The sequence below is a fragment of the Erythrolamprus reginae genome, chromosome 1, assembly GCF_031021105.1.
Source record: "Erythrolamprus reginae isolate rEryReg1 chromosome 1, rEryReg1.hap1, whole genome shotgun sequence".
Classification (NCBI taxonomy): Eukaryota; Metazoa; Chordata; class Lepidosauria; order Squamata; family Dipsadidae; genus Erythrolamprus; species Erythrolamprus reginae.
The window spans coordinates 152,632,993-152,649,405 of NC_091950.1; the positions used below are offsets into that span (position 1 = coordinate 152,632,993).

Below are 16,413 nucleotides of genomic sequence, written 5' to 3' on the forward strand. Positions count from 1 at the left end.
ACTTGTCTAGAAAACAAAAACATTACTTTTAGGAACAAATCCTTATGGTGTTACACATGCCGCACGAATCCCAGCGACTGGTTAGGTCCCACAGAGTTGGCCTTCTCCTGGTCCCGTCAACTTAACAATGTCATTTGGCGGGACCCAGGGGAAGAGCCTTCTCTGTGGCGGTCCCGGTCCTCTGGAACCAACTCCCCCCAGAGATCAGAATTGCCCACACCCTCCTTGCCTTTCATAAACTTCTCAAAACCCACCTCTGCCATCAGGCATGGGGGAATTGAAATATCTTCCCCAGGCCTATATAATTTATGTATGGTGTGTTGTGTGCATGTTTTTTAAATTATGGATTTTTAACTTTGTGTTATTAGATTTGCATTGTGCATTGTTTCTATCACTGCTGTGAGCTGCCCCGAGTCTACGGAGAGGGGCGGCATACAAATTTAATGAAAAAATAAAATAAATAAATAAATAAATAAATAAATATGCATTCTTAAAAAAGAAGTTTCAAACCTGATTTGTCTTATGAATTCACTTAACTAATAGTAGGGATAAAATATATCTCACTGTTATTGTAACTTTTGCTCACATAGATGAACTTGACTTGCGCAATGCACAGATAACCCAACTCTTTCTATATTACTCCTATTCTGTTCTAGAACAGCGAGCTACTTTGGACAGACTTTCATCAGAAACTGGTAGATCAGGCACTGCTGACTATGGACACCTATCTTGGCCAGTTCCCAGACATAAAGGTATGGGTCTCATAAAATTTTGGTCTACCTTATATTCCTTTTGGAGTAGATACCTCCTTCTTACATGTTTATCTTTATGAGCATGGGAGAGGATTTTTTAAGTAAAATTGTTGTTTTACTTAAAAATATTGTTGCATTTGTCTATGCCTCCTCATTCCATTTTACAAAGTCTTTTAGAACTAATATTTATACCAAATTATGCAAACCAGAATTAAGTATGTATAATAGTATTTGAGATAGGGCTGAGGCACTGAGCAGACTCTGGCCACCTAACTGTTGGGGGCCTTCCTCCATACATAATACTAAGTTGGCCAGAGTCCAATCACTGATTTAGCTCTGGCACCCGTGTCCATTGATATGGTGTCTGCTGATGGTTGGAAATAGGCTCTGACTGATGAATGTAGGAAATCTGCATAGTCCACTGGGAGGAGTTCCATTGACCAGTGATTTATTTATTTATTTATTTATTTATTTTATTACTTAGATTTGTATGCCGCCCCTCTCCGAAGACTCGGGGCGGCTCACAACATGTAAAAAACAAATCATAAGCAATCAGACAAATTTAAAATATTTAAATATTTAAAAAACCCCATATGCTAACAGTCACACACACAGACATACCATGCATACCATGGTCTTTAGACCCACACTTCCAAAACCACTAATGTAAGGAATTCTATACCCTCTGCAAGGTAGAAGATACTTGTTTGGGGAAAAATTAGGCTCACAGGCACTCATCCGGTTTTTCAGCCTCTTTGTAATAAACATACCTGATATATAGAATTTCACAAAGTCCTTCATACTCTCTTAAATGTGGCTTATAGATTCATTTATAATGATAATATAATTTATATTCTGCATTTTACTACAACCCAAAATGTATAAAGGGAACAAAAATACAGGGTGAAACTTATACATTGTAGTATTAATAGCAATGTTTTTGTTCTAGGTGAAATAGTCATTGAAGTAACTTGACTTATTTGATTTGCAATATAAAACTTAATAAAACTATACAATGTATGTCACATCAGAAATCATTGTTCAATATGATGAAAACATCCTTCTTTGTTCTGAATTGATCATAACTTCTGTTGGGATGCATACTCTTAACATGCACAATTTTTTTCTATATTTCCTTGTTTTCATTTTTTTTAGTAATTATTTCTGAAAACTGAATCTGTGGAAAACTGGATCTAGTTTTTTTATTGTCTCGTGACCTTAAGCTAATGGAAAAATTAGTGTGGTGTCTATATTAGCCTTTCTTTCCTGTTTCATTTTTCAAAGCTCCCAAAGCAAAAATGCACCAGGAACAACAAGATGTTCTTTAAGTTCTTTTTACTAGTCACTCTAAGATCAATACACAATATTCAGTGTGTGCAAAAAGGTCATTCTGTGCAAAAGAATTAAATGCATACATAGAATATCTTTTGTGTGCATTATAATTTGAAATTCCATCATAAATGGAATTTAAGCAATTCCATTTCTTTCAGTCTTTTTAAAAGAAATGATGTAGAATGACATAGAAAGGAATTCTGAAGAGCACACAGACATCTATGTTTCAAGTTGAAATACTTTAGAATACTTGAATAAAAATATTGAGGCAGTAGGATTAGTGTTTGGTTAAGGGGGAAATGGGAAAGACCTTATATGGTATAAAGTCACCATATCTCACATCAGCCTCTTTCAGAAGGTAACTCTGAAGATAAAAACACAATAATGTTGTGCTCCAACCTTCCACTCATCCAGCTAATACTCCATCCAGCTAACTGGTAGAAAGAAAAACTCCATCTCTCTCCTTTCTTTACTATAGGCACACTTGTCAATTGGTGTGTGTGTGTGTGTGTGTGTGTGTGTGTGTGTAGGTCTGTGCATCAGAAATGTCAGCATATACACTGGGAGAAAAGTTGAAATAATTTTCATTGATCTTAGATAGATTTAGGAAGTTGATTACAAGACAGTTTGCTTGTTGATTGCATAATTGGCAGAATGCATATGTACCTTGGTCTGTGAAAATTGTTATTTCATGGCTGTGGTGTTCTTTTCACATCTCCTTTCAGTCTCGCATTGCTAAACGGGGAAGGAAACTTGTAGATTATGACAGTGCCAGGCATCATTATGAATCTCTTCAAACTGCAAAGAAGAAAGATGATGCTAAAATTGCCAAGGTAAAAAGCCCTTGTAAGAGGTGGAATGTATGTTTGTTCTAAATCAAGTTATTTAGGTATTTGTACCACCGTATGTCTGTATGTATCTATATAACCATCCACTTTTTGTTGCTAGAAGTAAAAAAACCAAAGTGCCCAAACTTCAGAATTTCTGACAAACATGATTTTATCTTTTGAATAAAAACAATGTAAAAACTATTATACACAGCTGAATATGTAGAATGTGTCAATGCTAAAAGAAAAATTAAAACTAAAGAAGAAACAAGAAGCCCTATAGCTAGGGGATGAAAAATTCAGTGTAGAAAGTGCTCTCTCTAATATCATTTTCTTTACTCCTGCATGAATGAAACATTTAGGGATTTTGGCTAATCTAGGCTTTTCTGATTTGTCTGCTTGTGTCATGGGGCAAAATGATTTTGCTAGGGCAAATTGTCCAGGCTTTTTCTGATGAGAGGCATCTGCCTTTTTGAACAGAGGTAAATGCCCTGTGTTTCTGTCTATGACCATTGCAGAGACTGCTGATGACACAAGTTAAGGATATCAACAGGAGTGATTTTTGTGAAATTCACATTAAACATTTTCTCAAACTTCTCTCTGTGACTATTGTGCTCTGAAAATTGTATTCATACCACCAATGTAGGGAGTATTCTTCAATTCTGTATAGTCCTCAGTGCATTTTAAAATGATCTGCTCTAAGATCTTATGGATGTTTAATGCCATTGTGTTTAATGCAAATTATTCCCACCTTAGACTTAAGGCACTTGTCAACCTCCAATGTTTAAATCATATGCTATGAAATATGAATAATCTGCATGGCTGTTATAATGAAGTTGTCTTTTAATCTTGGCTCCTTTTGAAGTTGCTAATGACCTATGGAGAGAGACTAAGTAAGGTTGGACTGTGTTGCTCTCTAAATGACTAACAATTTCTTCTCTGTTGCTCTCTGCAGCTGGAGTGTTTATAAGCTGTGCTCGCTCTGGAGTTCATTGATCATTCTGTGGAGCATTAATTACTGCTATATTTAGCATGTCATATAGGATTCATCCTTGACTTATCACTTAACACTGACTTCTTCTGTTCTTTTTTTTTTTGTTATTGTTGGGATCGTTGCTTTATCCTGACCTATATTATTTGATTTTGATTTTTAAAAAGTAATGCTGAAAAGGTGTCTGTTTTCTTCTTGTCTTTGTCCTGGATATGCTCTTGCCCAGCCTGTCTCGTTGCTTGAGAAAGCTGCGCCTCAGTGGTGCCAAGGGAAGCTACAAGCGCATCTCGTAGCTCAGACTAACCTGCTGCGGAATCAGGTGATAGTCCAGCCTGCCTTGCTGTCTAACCCTGCATGTGCTATTTCTGTCTGATGCTCTCTTCTGTGCTTATTCCCCAGGCAGCGTTCACTCTAACCTCTCCTGGAAGGTTTATTTCCTCTGGGAGGAATGTTGGCTTACAATTCAGACTTCCTGAAGCCAAAAACATATTGAAAATGCAATGTAGTTTCTCTGATTTTATATTTCCCTAGATCAGGAGTGTCAAACTGGCAGCCTGAACGGCTGTATGCGTCATGCAAGGGCCATGCCCACCCCAGCTCTACAATTGGGAAAAACGTCACAAAACATCATGTAACAGCAACGTGATGCTGCAAGTTTGACATATGTGCCTTAGATTAACACGTGGTACCATGTCCTCATCAGCAATTAAACATAGGATGCCCAGTGAGATGATAGGATAGAAAGTGTGGAAGTGCTCCAGTAATCATTGTTTAATTTGTGTGTCTCTATTCTGTGGCAACTGGCATTGCTTAATTAGAAATAGTGTTCACCTAAGAGTTTTTAATTACTCAATCATATCCAATGTTTCTGAATGCTGAGCTTTAGGGATGACAAGAAGGAGAGGCAAATATATATCTAAATGTTATACAATAGCCTCTTCTTGTTATTATATTTTTGGGGTTTCAAACGCAAGGTCCCAAGCTGGTTCCAACCCACAGGGTGCTTTGATCTGGCCTGCAGCGCTGGCCTGAAGACAGCAAAGGACCGGCCCATGACGCCTCTGCCAGCAAAAATGGAGCTCGAGGGGGTGTGCGTGAAGGTCCCAGAACTCCATTTTTGCTGGCAGAGGGCTGAAGGAAGCCATTACGGCCGAAAATGGGCCCCTCTCCATTTTTACTGGCAGAGGGCAACAAAACAAACTAAAAACAAAAGAGAAGGAGAAATGTTTCCCATTTTGAACTTGAACACCCAAGAAGGGACCAGAAAGGAGAAAGGGAAAGATGAAAGACAAAAAAATGAAGGGAAGAAGGGAAGAGAGCAAGGAAGGAAAAATAAGGAAAGAGGGGAAGGAAGAAGAAAAATGAAGTGGGGAGGAAAAAGAAGGGAAGGAAGGGAGGAATTAAATTATAATGAGAGTGAGTGAGGGTCTCAGGGAAGTCCTGCCTTAGCACTTAGCCACCACAGGTGCCATCAACATGAGTGATGTCAATCTGACCATGGCCACCATGGTCACACCCACCCCTCTAAAGTCACACACAACCCTGATGAGGCCCTCAATATAATCAGGTTTGATACCCTTGTTATAGATTCCTTTCTGATACTCAGTCCTTATAAAAAGTTTTGTAGCCAGGCTTATTATTTCCATTAACTCACCAATGCTTAAAGTCCTTCACTATCACCATAATTTTAAGATGGTTGACCATTGTTCTTGGTCAAAAGTTACTCTTCTCTTTCATTAACACTCAACCATTAAATCCCAGGAGACATTTCTGGGAAATGGATACTGTTGATCTATTCTATTCCCTTCACCACTCTCGATGTAATAAGCAGGGAGAAGAGGATCTGCAGCTATAATCTGCCCTGGGTCCTTTGGGATTGGGCGGCATAGAAGTCTAAATAAAATAAAAATTAAATTAAATTAAATTAAATTAAATTAAATTAAATTAAATTAAATTAAAATAAAATAAAATAAAATAAAATAAAATAAAATAATAAAATAAAATATAATATAAAATATAAAATATAAAATATAAAATATAAAATATAAAATATAAAATATAAAATATAAAATATAAAATATAAAATATAAAATATAAAATATAAAATATAAAATATAAAATATAAAATATAAAATATAAAATATAAAATATAAAATATAAAATATAAAATATAAAATATAAAATATAAAATATAAAATAAAATAAATAAAATAAAAACAAACGCCAAAAAGCCAACATAGTCCTAGAATGTATTAACAGAGGGATAGAATCAAGATCGTGTGAACTGTTAATACCACTTTATAATATCTTGGTAAAACCACACTTGGAATACTGCATCAGTTTTGGTTGCCCCAATGTAAAAAAGTTTTCGAGACTAAAAAGAATGCAGAGAAGAGCAACAAAGATGATTAGGGGACCAGAAGCTAAAATGTATAAAGAATGGTTGCTGGAAGAACTTGGGATGGCATGATAGCAGTGTTCCAATATCTCCCACAAAAAAGGTGGGTCTACCTATTCCCCAAAGCACCTGAAAACAGAACAAGAAACTAATCAAGGAAAGAGGCTAGAACTAAGGACAAATTTCCTGACAGTTATAATAATTAATCAGTGGAACAACTTGCCTCCAAAAGTTATGAATGCTCCAACACTGGAACTTTTTAAGAAGAGATTTGTCTGAAATGGTACAGGGCAGGAGTGTCAAACTGGTGCTGTGTGGGCCCGATGCATCAAATGCAGGCTATCCCATCCCAGCTCCACGGATGGAAAAAATGTCACAAAACATCATGTGACAGCAATGTAATGTGGCACGTTTGATACCCATGGTGTAGGATTTCCTCTCTGAATGGCATAAGGGATTGGGCTAGAAGACCTCCAAAGTCTACTTGTATACTTCCCTCTATGGGCTTCCTTTTGTTTTTCAGCTTCTGTTTGTACATATTATTTTATACCTTAACCTTTTATAAAATCCAGATGTTTTTTAAATGAATGCATAACAAGTTTTAAGTCTATAATTTTTAAAATCTTGTTCTGCTTTATGGTTAGAAATGTCTCTGGACAATGTAGCCTTTCCTCTAAAATCATTTGAAGAATAATGTGCCAGTAAATAAAATTCTGCCAAAAACTTTGAACATCCAAAAGCTTTATGGGAAAATAATAAGTGAATAAGAGTTATCAGATGTCTGTTTTCCATGAAGAACAGAAATAAACACCAGGGTAGCATATTGTGTTTTTATCAAAGGACACACTTAAAAATGTGTCCATTAAATAAAGCAAACAACTAAAAAAAAAAGAAAAAAGAGAGCAAATACTGGAAGGCGGTAACTTATTGTTTTGAACTAAAAAAAAACAAATTTCCTTTTTTGTGGCTTCTCTGAGCTCATCAGTGAATTAGTTTAATTAACTGCTGGATACTTTAAACCCAGCATCTCAGATTCCAGATGGTTTGGATTACTATCAGTCCTGACCATTGGTTATATTAATTTGGACTGATGAGAATTTTTGGTGGTCTGTATTTGGATTGAAACAGGTCTTTAGTCCAGATGTGTGTTCCAGCATTTATTCAGGAAAAGAGTAGGCTAAACTCCAAACATCATCAGTGGTAGTTAAGGGGAGGTAAGAAAAATATGTCACTGGGAATAATTGGGAATAGTTTGGTAGGGAAGGTTTGCCTGTTTGCCGATGACTCTAAAGTGCACAATTGGGTTGATATTCCTGGAGGCGTCTCTAATATGGTAAATGATTTAGCTTTACTAGATAAATGCTCAAAGCAATGGAAACTGAAGTTTAATGTTCCCAAATGTAAAATAATGCACTTGGGGAAAAGGAATCCTCAATCTGAGTATTGTATTGGCAGTTCTGTGTTAGCAAAAACTTCAGAAGAAAAGGATTTAGGGGTAGTGATTTCTGACAGTCTCAAAATGGGTGAGCAGCGTGGTCTGATGGTAGGAAAAACAAGTAGGATGCTTGGCTGCATAGCTAGAGGTATAACAAGCAGGAAGAGGGAGATTGTGATCCTGCTATATAGAACGCTGGTGAGACCACATTTGGAATACTGTGTTCAGTTCTGGAGACCTCACCAACAAAAAGATATTGACAAAATTGAACGGGTCCAAGATGGGCTACAAGAATGGTGGAAGGTCTTAAGCATAAAACGTATCAGGAAAGACTTAATGAATTCAATCTGTATAGTCTGGAGAACAGAAGGAAAGGGGGGGGGCATGATCGAAACATTTAAATATGTCAAAGGGTTAAATAAGGTTCAGGAGGGGTGTTTTTAATAGAAAAGTGAACACAAGAACAAGGGGACAAAATCTGAAGTTAGTTGGGGGAAAGATCAAAAGCAACATGAGAAAATATTATTTTACTGAAAGAGTAGTAGATCCTTGGAACAAACTTCCAGCAGACGTGGTTGGTAAATCCACAGTAACTGAATTTAAACATGCCTGGGATAAACATATATCCATCCTAAGATAAAATACAAAAATAGTATAAGGGCAGACTAGATGGATCGTGAGGTCTTTTTCTGCCGTCAGTCTTCTATGTTTCTATGGGTGAATTGGTTAGATTTGTAGCTTTTGAAACAAAGGAAGTTGTCAATATTGGTGGTGGTTAAGGGAAGATAGAAAAAAGAACATGGTAGAAGGATCAGATGGACCACTTCAATGGGCTGTGCTTGAAACCAATTAGTTTCAAATATGACATAGCCAAGTGGCTTCTTATCCTCCAATCCCCACAACATTTTCCTTCCTTTACTCCCCCTTAACCAGGGTGAATTCTAACTTACTTTGATGCCTGTTCGCTTCCTTCTACACTGCCTGGCCATGTGCGTGCTTCATGCATATACACATGTGCAGTGCCTGGAAACCTTTTTTTAAATAAAAAAGCCAAAAATAAGATGGCAATGCATGCACAGTGCCGGAAACTTGGCTTCTGCACATGCACGGAAGAAAAATAACTGATTTTTTAAAAACATTTTTTAAAAAACATAGTGGAATCCATGGGCTGGCACTGACTGAACCAGTCCATGATGTTATCATGACATCACCTGTGGGTTGCTACCAGTTTGGGTGAAGTGGTTTGAATCGAGAGGAACCAACCTCTGCCCTTAACCACTCCTAATGTCCACCTGGAATGGTTCATCAGAACTTCCAAATTTCAGGTTCCAAACATTCAAAACAAACATATGGTTTGTGTACATTCTAGAATGAGTCTCCTTTGGTAAATTAGCTAATTCCTTGTTTTTTGCCATAATCTATCAAAGTTAGGTAATAAATAACACGGAGGAAGATTTATATACAGTACTTCTATCAGAAAGATAAGGGGAAGTGTCTCAAGAGGTTAGAAATAAATGATCACTCTAGCTGTGTTCTCTTTTGGAATATATTCCGGAAGGTGGATGAGTTGAATTGCTTAAGCAGCAAATTCCTGTCTTCCTACAACCCCATTGAAATGCTAACTGAAAGCATACAGATGCTTTTTTTTGTAAAGTTGGCCCAAATTCAACTATGTATAAAGAAACTCTTTTTCTTTATGTTCATGACTCAGATCGGCAGCTGTTTCATCTTGCTGACTTTTGGAATTCTTCAGTGGGATGAAAAGTCACATTGAAATCTAATATTTCCCCCCAAAAAAAAAATCAAATTAAAAATATATAAATCTGTAGAACTTGGCACCTGAAATTTGAATGAATCCAGATGACATAGATGAGTAGTTCATGTTATAAACTACTGGTGTTGAGGTGACATAATGCTAAAACACTGACTAATAAGATTAGTATCTTAAAAGATTAAAAATTGTTTGGTTATAAAAAGTCTGTAAAAGGCAGATCATTAAGATTGCTTGTTCTTTAGAAACTTCATTTCCAAAGTATTAATTAATTTCTGAATTATATTTGATAAGTTTTTTAAAAAGCAAATTGAAAGAACTATTGTGATCCAACAAATAGTGCTTGTTCCTGGAATTACAATGCTTGCTTGCATATTTACTTATTGTAAGATTTTATATCACTTCAGTCAAAACAGTTTTAAGCAATATGTATCAGAACAACAATAACACTTTACAAATACAAATGTCAATAAAGATGACACATTGGTGCAGTGGTTAGAATGCAGTACTGCAGGCTAATTCAGCTGGTTGCTGGCTGCCTGCAATTTGGCAGCTCTGATTTTACTAGGCTCAAGGTTGACTCAGCCTTCCATCCTTCTGAGGTCCGTAAAATGAGGAGCCAGATTGTTGAAGGCAATCTATTGATTCTGTAAATCACTTAGAGAGGGCCGTAAAGCACTATGAAACATTTTATAAGTCTAAATGCTATTGCTGCTATCATATAGAAGCAAAACATAACCAATTTTTCAGAAATAACTTGAAGGGTTTCCTGTTAATTGGTCAAACACAATTTCTGCCATTTCCCATAAAATTTCTCAGCTGTTGTAAAAACAGATTTGAAGAGAGTTGCCACGAGATTTATTTAGCAAGTTTGAGTGTGTGCATTATATTCTTGGTGAGATTTATTTTTCATTCCTTTTTTTCCTTTTCAGTTTTGTATTGTATTGCCTTCTATAGCAAAGCATATCTCAATATTTTTATATTTTATATCATTTTCATTAATTTGCCTTAAGATAAAGAGACAAATAATTATCATAACTATTTTATTGAGTGCTGCCAAGATGACTCCCATGGGAAATTGCAATTGGGGTTTAAAGCCTCTTATTGTTTCTAGAGTGAACGTTGCTTTGGGTATTTCTGTCTCACAATATTAGAATATTTCAATGTAGATATCAACTTTTTAGTTCCTAGAACATGAATAATTCTATCTGCTGAAAATAGAAAAGTAGATTAGACCAGTATTAAGATTACAAGTAGTAATGTTGTATACAGTTTGTATACGCCAAACCCCCAATGTTGCTGTTCATTTCTGTTCCTTACTTGATTCAGGCATTCATCAATATCAATATCAAATCATGTGATCATTCTTAGAAAATCCTCAATCAGGGACCAGGCTAATTTTATAGAATATATCTTAGCATATATATTCAGTAAGAAAATGTATTTCTCCTTTAAGCAAAGAATCTCCTTTAAGCAAAGAATCTGACTTGTGTTGCTCATATTAGCATGTTAGAAGGATGATTGATTGAAATCTTAAGAGTTTTTTTTCAAGGACAAAAGCCTGTATATACTTATTAGGAACCTCTTAGCATCCCTGCCATTGACTAGCATATAAGCAATTTATTTTTTTCTTCTTGCTACTGAATTGATAAAAATCCAGCTTCACTATTTCTCCATAGGATGGTACACCATATATGATAAATAAAGAAACTTTGTGTCTTTACTGGTTAAATATTCTATTTCACCAGTCCATAGATACATATCTCCCCATTGCTTGCACTCTTTAAAACTTTGTGCCAGTGCTAATCATTTGGGGAGTATCAAACATTTTTATTAGTTTTACTATAAACTGAGTATTGCATAATTGCATTTCCATAGAATTCTAGAAGTCTGTGTATATGTAGTAATCCTTAGTGGTATGCAGACCAACATTCCCAACATTGTTGACATTGTTGAGAATGAACTAGAGGGATAGGATGCTGGGGATTCAGGAGAACCTCTAACTAAGATTCTGTGCAGTTCTGGGAACCCAAAAATCCCACTCCTGGTTGCTCCCCTCAGGAGTCCTCACGTGGCCCATTTTGGGGTTCAGGTAAATGCAGGGCATGCAAGGCAACTCAGGGAGGACGAAAAACAAGTCTACCAGAAGTTCAGGAAGGCTGTAAACCCTCTGGAGACCAGAGAGGGCAAAAACGCACCCCTACTGTGGTGCAGGAGGCCAATTAGGCCACGCCCACCATGGCCACACCTACCCAAAGATTGCTAAATCTTTTGAAGCCCACCCAAAAGTAGTTTTGCACAGTTTTTGTAACTCCCTATATTAGCCACATAAACCATTTTCATTCCTGGAGCCACATACTGGATTTCTCCCTTTTATTGGGAACAGATGTCTTACATCTGAGGCCATCTGAGGAAGTAGAGGGCAATGTAGAATATTTCTAGCAGCTGGAGTGCAAGTGGACTTTAACTGGCATTCTAATGAGGCCAAGATTAGTTTATCTTTGTACAAAGTAGACATCAGTTTTTCTTTATAGTGACCAAAGCTTAGTTGTCAGTATCTTCTCTCTCAGTCCTCAGTGGGAAAGAGAAGGACTTGTGGGATCTTGATCAGCTTTGTCAAACCTTGAAAGGTAAGAATACTGGGCTCCTGGGAAAAATTGGGGTATTGTTACTACCTCCATTTGTCTGCATTAACAACCTGCTTAGTTTGCTAGCCCACATTCTAGTAAATGTTTTCCAGAACTCCACAATGCTACATAGTGACCAATATGGAGCTTACATAAACTGTCTTCTGAATGTTTGCATATGGTTTTCTTGATACCCCACAGGCTGAAGAAGAATTAGTAAAAGCCCAGAAAGTATTTGAAGAGATGAACATTGATCTTCAGGAAGAACTGCCTTCACTATGGAATAGGTGAGCACTGAAAAAAATGCTCTTTATTTTACCTATATATTTCTGGAAAGAAGCTGAGGGTCTCAGTGGAGGAATTTACAAGATCTTGATTGCTTTTTGCTCCAATAAAGCTCAACCAAAGTATTCTGTCCATGCTGGTTCTTTTGTTAAATTACACATTCAATCCTGCGAGAGGAGTCGAGGACATGACAGCTGATTAGCAAGTGGGGTAAAGTTGAAGGATAAATATCTGCTTATATCTCTATTGACTTGTACTGTTTTATTTTCTAGTCGTGTTGGTTTCTACGTCAACACATTCCAGAGTATTGCTGGCTTAGAAGAGAATTTTCATAAGGAAATGGGCAAGGTAAATTTGCAAGGCCTTCTTTTTCCTTTGGTATCACACATAGTTCTCCACCCTGGGGCAGCACGGATTGGTCCCCTGCCACCTACTCAACAGCCCTTTGGGACAACTCTGGGCATATCGCGGGCTGGATCCAGCCCATGGGCCATGTGTTTGACACCCCTGTTGTAGAATATAAAGTTCCAAGTTTGGACAGTGCCTAAAACTGCCTTGATATATTATGTGTCCTTCCTTAAATTCTATTAGTGAAAAATATGAGAAGGGGAAAAAAGATTATTATATGAGGCCCTACTTTCTCACTTTTCTATAGATTTATTTTTCTGTAGGTCAGATGACTTCTATCCAACAATTATGTGAAAGCTTATCAATGATTAATATAATATATTAATTACATATAATGGTTATATGTATATATATATATGTGTGTGTGTGTGTGTACACACACACACACACATATCCTCAGAGCATTATACCATGATTACTTGCCAGTGAAAAATTTCTCCAGTGTCTGTGCCATATTTTACTTTAATATCATGGATAAAAAATTTACACCTTCAGAGGAGCATAAGTGATCTTTCTCTTTCCTTGTACAAATAACTTGACAGGCATCAGGAAGACCACAGTTTAAAGGAGGAAATGTAAAAGAAGGAAATTATATCCAGCCGTTTACATAAACTTGCAACTTAATCCTCTTTGTTTAGGATTTAAAGTCCTATACCAGGCAATGGAAAAAGCAGGTTGGAACATGTCAATATTGAAAGGAGAATATACAGTGTAAGGGATGTTGAATGACTAGGTGCAAATTGACATATATTAAGAAGAAAGTAGTAAAGTTACTGAAAGATTCTGCCAGTCTTCCAACAAGGACTTCAGATTTGAATATATACCTTTTCAAGGAATATATTGCCCGATTCCATGCTTTTGGGTTAAAGAGACTTCCAAATGGGTCCTAAAAACTAGACAGTGAGGAGGAAAATTGTACAGCTTGTATTTCTAAGCTATTGTATATCTGTATAAATATTATGCATTGTGAGCCACAAATATATTTAATAGTATTGGTGGCAATGTACTGTAAGCTTAGTGAAATTGTCAATTTATATAGATATTTGATCCACATTTGATATGATCAGATGGATGTTGTAGTCAGATATCCAAAAGTAATCCACTGAAATAGACATTTTCAGCTAGGAAAACATATTCCTGTTATAGTTCAGCTAAGACAGGGGTGAAATCAGAGGTGGGCTGCTAAGGTGGAATGGTGCTGTGTGCTTGCCCCCGTGGATCTGAGTATTTGTGGAGTCCAGCGGAATTATGCTACTACACCTGGACAGGTAGTGAAATCTCGTGCAGACACACAGGGGTGCCTGGTTTGCTCATGCCTATTGATCGATGGAGAGCTGGTCGCGAAGGAAGCACGATGCTCCCCTCACTCACCTGGATGCCGCCATTTGGATTCTTTTACCCTCTGTGCATGTGCAGAGGGTAAAAGAACGCAAATGGCAGCCTCTGGGCAGGTGTGCGGAGCCTCACACTCCTTCATGACCAGCTCTCCGACGACTGATAGACACAAGTGAACAGGAGCATTTCACCCCTGAGCTAAGGCATTTAAAGTCTTTGCAACAAGTGAGAAAAACAGAGAAGTGGGCCTCTAATGGCAAAGCTGAACTGAAATTTCACATTGTTTACATTGATCAGACAATGTGAGTATGTTTTCCCATAGCTTATGGGAGCAATGTGAATGTAAAGCTGCTAGAACCAGGCCACATGAACATTATACTTATCAAAAGCGCTATATGTTCTACCAACAGCGCAACAGTTTATGAGATAAAATCTGGACCAGTCTGTTTTTCTGGGATAGTCCTGTTCCTTCCATTTTTCCTCTGGCAAAAGTAATGGCTAAAGATAATCTGCATTTCTTTATGCCTATGGACCTGCTGCAGTGACTGGTGTGGGTTGCAAGCCTAGATGACCTTCATCCCACAGGCCATTTCTTTCTACTAGTTTGACCTGATTTCTTATTTAGTAACAGACTAAGATTGGATAGCAACCTAGGCAGACTATGGGATGGGAAGAGAGAGAAGGAAGATGGCATTAAGTCCCAGTGAGAAACAAAGACTTTGTTTATGGGCAGAAGAGCCTGGAGTGGTACAAATATGTGAGCGAGAGGAGGAGAAAATGAAGAAACATGAACTGAACATGTTATTACTATGCGTGCATATGTCACAGATTTTGCTCATATAGCATCTGTTTCAAAAGATGTCCTTAGCGCTGTCAGTAAATAAGTAGTAGAATCCTTCCCTTAGCAAAATACCCCTCTTTTGGGACCCTGAGTATACCAACATATTTCTAATAGGCTCTTTGTTATATTGACCTGTAATTTCTTTTGCTATTTTGAACTTTTGTTTATTTATCGTCTCAGTTAAACCAAAACCTGAATGATACCCTTGTGACTCTAGAGAAAGAACATGCAACAAGCACCTATCCTGTTAAAGCTCAGCCAAGGTTAGTATACATAAACCAATGTATAGTTTTATGTATAATGTATAGTATAGAATGTAAAAAAAAGCATCTTTCCTTGTTAAAAGCTGGGCAGCACCACCACATCTCTCTATCTTATTTTCTAACTAGTGTCTTCTGAACATTATATTTTTTCTTTCCCTTCCATCCTGGTATCCCAGGAAATATATTCCCCTGTGCTTTTCATGGTTAAATGTGCCATTTCCCTTTCGGCACCAAAACAAAACCTAGACCAAAATGTACATTAAAATGAGTGCAGAGGTATATGTGTTTATGTGTATGTAATAATTTTACATAAGCACATTTGTTAAAAGTATACCTATTGGAATGGCAGGAAAAAGGAAGAAGTGTTGGAAAAAAGTACAAACCACTGTGTTTTTTGTTTACTTAAATGTGTGAACTCTCCAGGCTTCAGCTATGATATATTTATCCGTAGATGAATCTTCAGAAATTTAGCAGTTGATGTTTTTATGGAGATACAATGATGGGAAAAATACATTTCAGTCGGGCTAAAGTATAATTTGCCAGAATTGATTCTGTTATAACATAGCGTTCTTGACACAATATTTTGGTTTCCATATCTTTGTGTACATCAGCGTAAGTATGTCTAATAGAACTAATCACATATTCTTTTCCTTGTCTCCATTTCCTTTCCTTCCTCTGTTGTTTTCCTCTGTCAAATTTTAGATTGTAAGCTCTTCAGGGCAGGGATTTGTTCTCTTGTACTGTGTAAAATGCCATGCACATTGATGGTGCTATATAAATAATAATAAATAATAATAAACCATATTCTCAGCTCTGGGGCTAAAGGCTGGCCCTTTGAGCTCCTTGACTCTGTTACTTATGATTTATATTCTTAAGGATCACAGCTCCGTATCAGATACCCTTTATCACAATTCCCTAAAAGAAGATTAGATTTACACAACAATAAATGTATCTACAGTGTTGTCCACAAGGCTGAATGTATTAGTAAATCAAGACAGTTCTATTCTGGCATACAGTAATACACAATGGCTACATTTAGATGGATCTTGAATGTTGCAGGATCCAATCTGTGTCAGTAACTGGGACCAGAATGTATGCTGTTCTATGTGTGGTATTTATATGGTACCTGTTGTATGCAGTTTTTTAGA

At 36.8% G+C, this 16,413-nt stretch overlaps 1 protein-coding gene across 8 annotated transcripts in view; it reads left to right on the top strand.

Moving 5' to 3' along the window:
- Positions 1-16,413, top strand: part of BIN1 (bridging integrator 1) — a 142,704-nt gene that overhangs the window by 90,738 nt on the left and 35,553 nt on the right. For 4 of the 8 annotated variants that reach the window (XM_070729905.1, XM_070729951.1, XM_070729896.1 and 1 more), the window contains exons 5-10: positions 657-752; positions 2,810-2,917; positions 4,129-4,221; positions 12,335-12,420; positions 12,691-12,766; positions 15,183-15,265. In XM_070729905.1, the coding sequence (XP_070586006.1) occupies positions 657-752; positions 2,810-2,917; positions 4,129-4,221; positions 12,335-12,420; positions 12,691-12,766; positions 15,183-15,265 (542 nt within the window). The remainder of the gene's footprint in view (positions 1-656; positions 753-2,809; positions 2,918-4,128; positions 4,222-12,334; positions 12,421-12,690; positions 12,767-15,182; positions 15,266-16,413) is intronic. The other 4 variants (XM_070729962.1, XM_070729941.1, XM_070729931.1 and 1 more) reach the window with 1 other exon arrangement.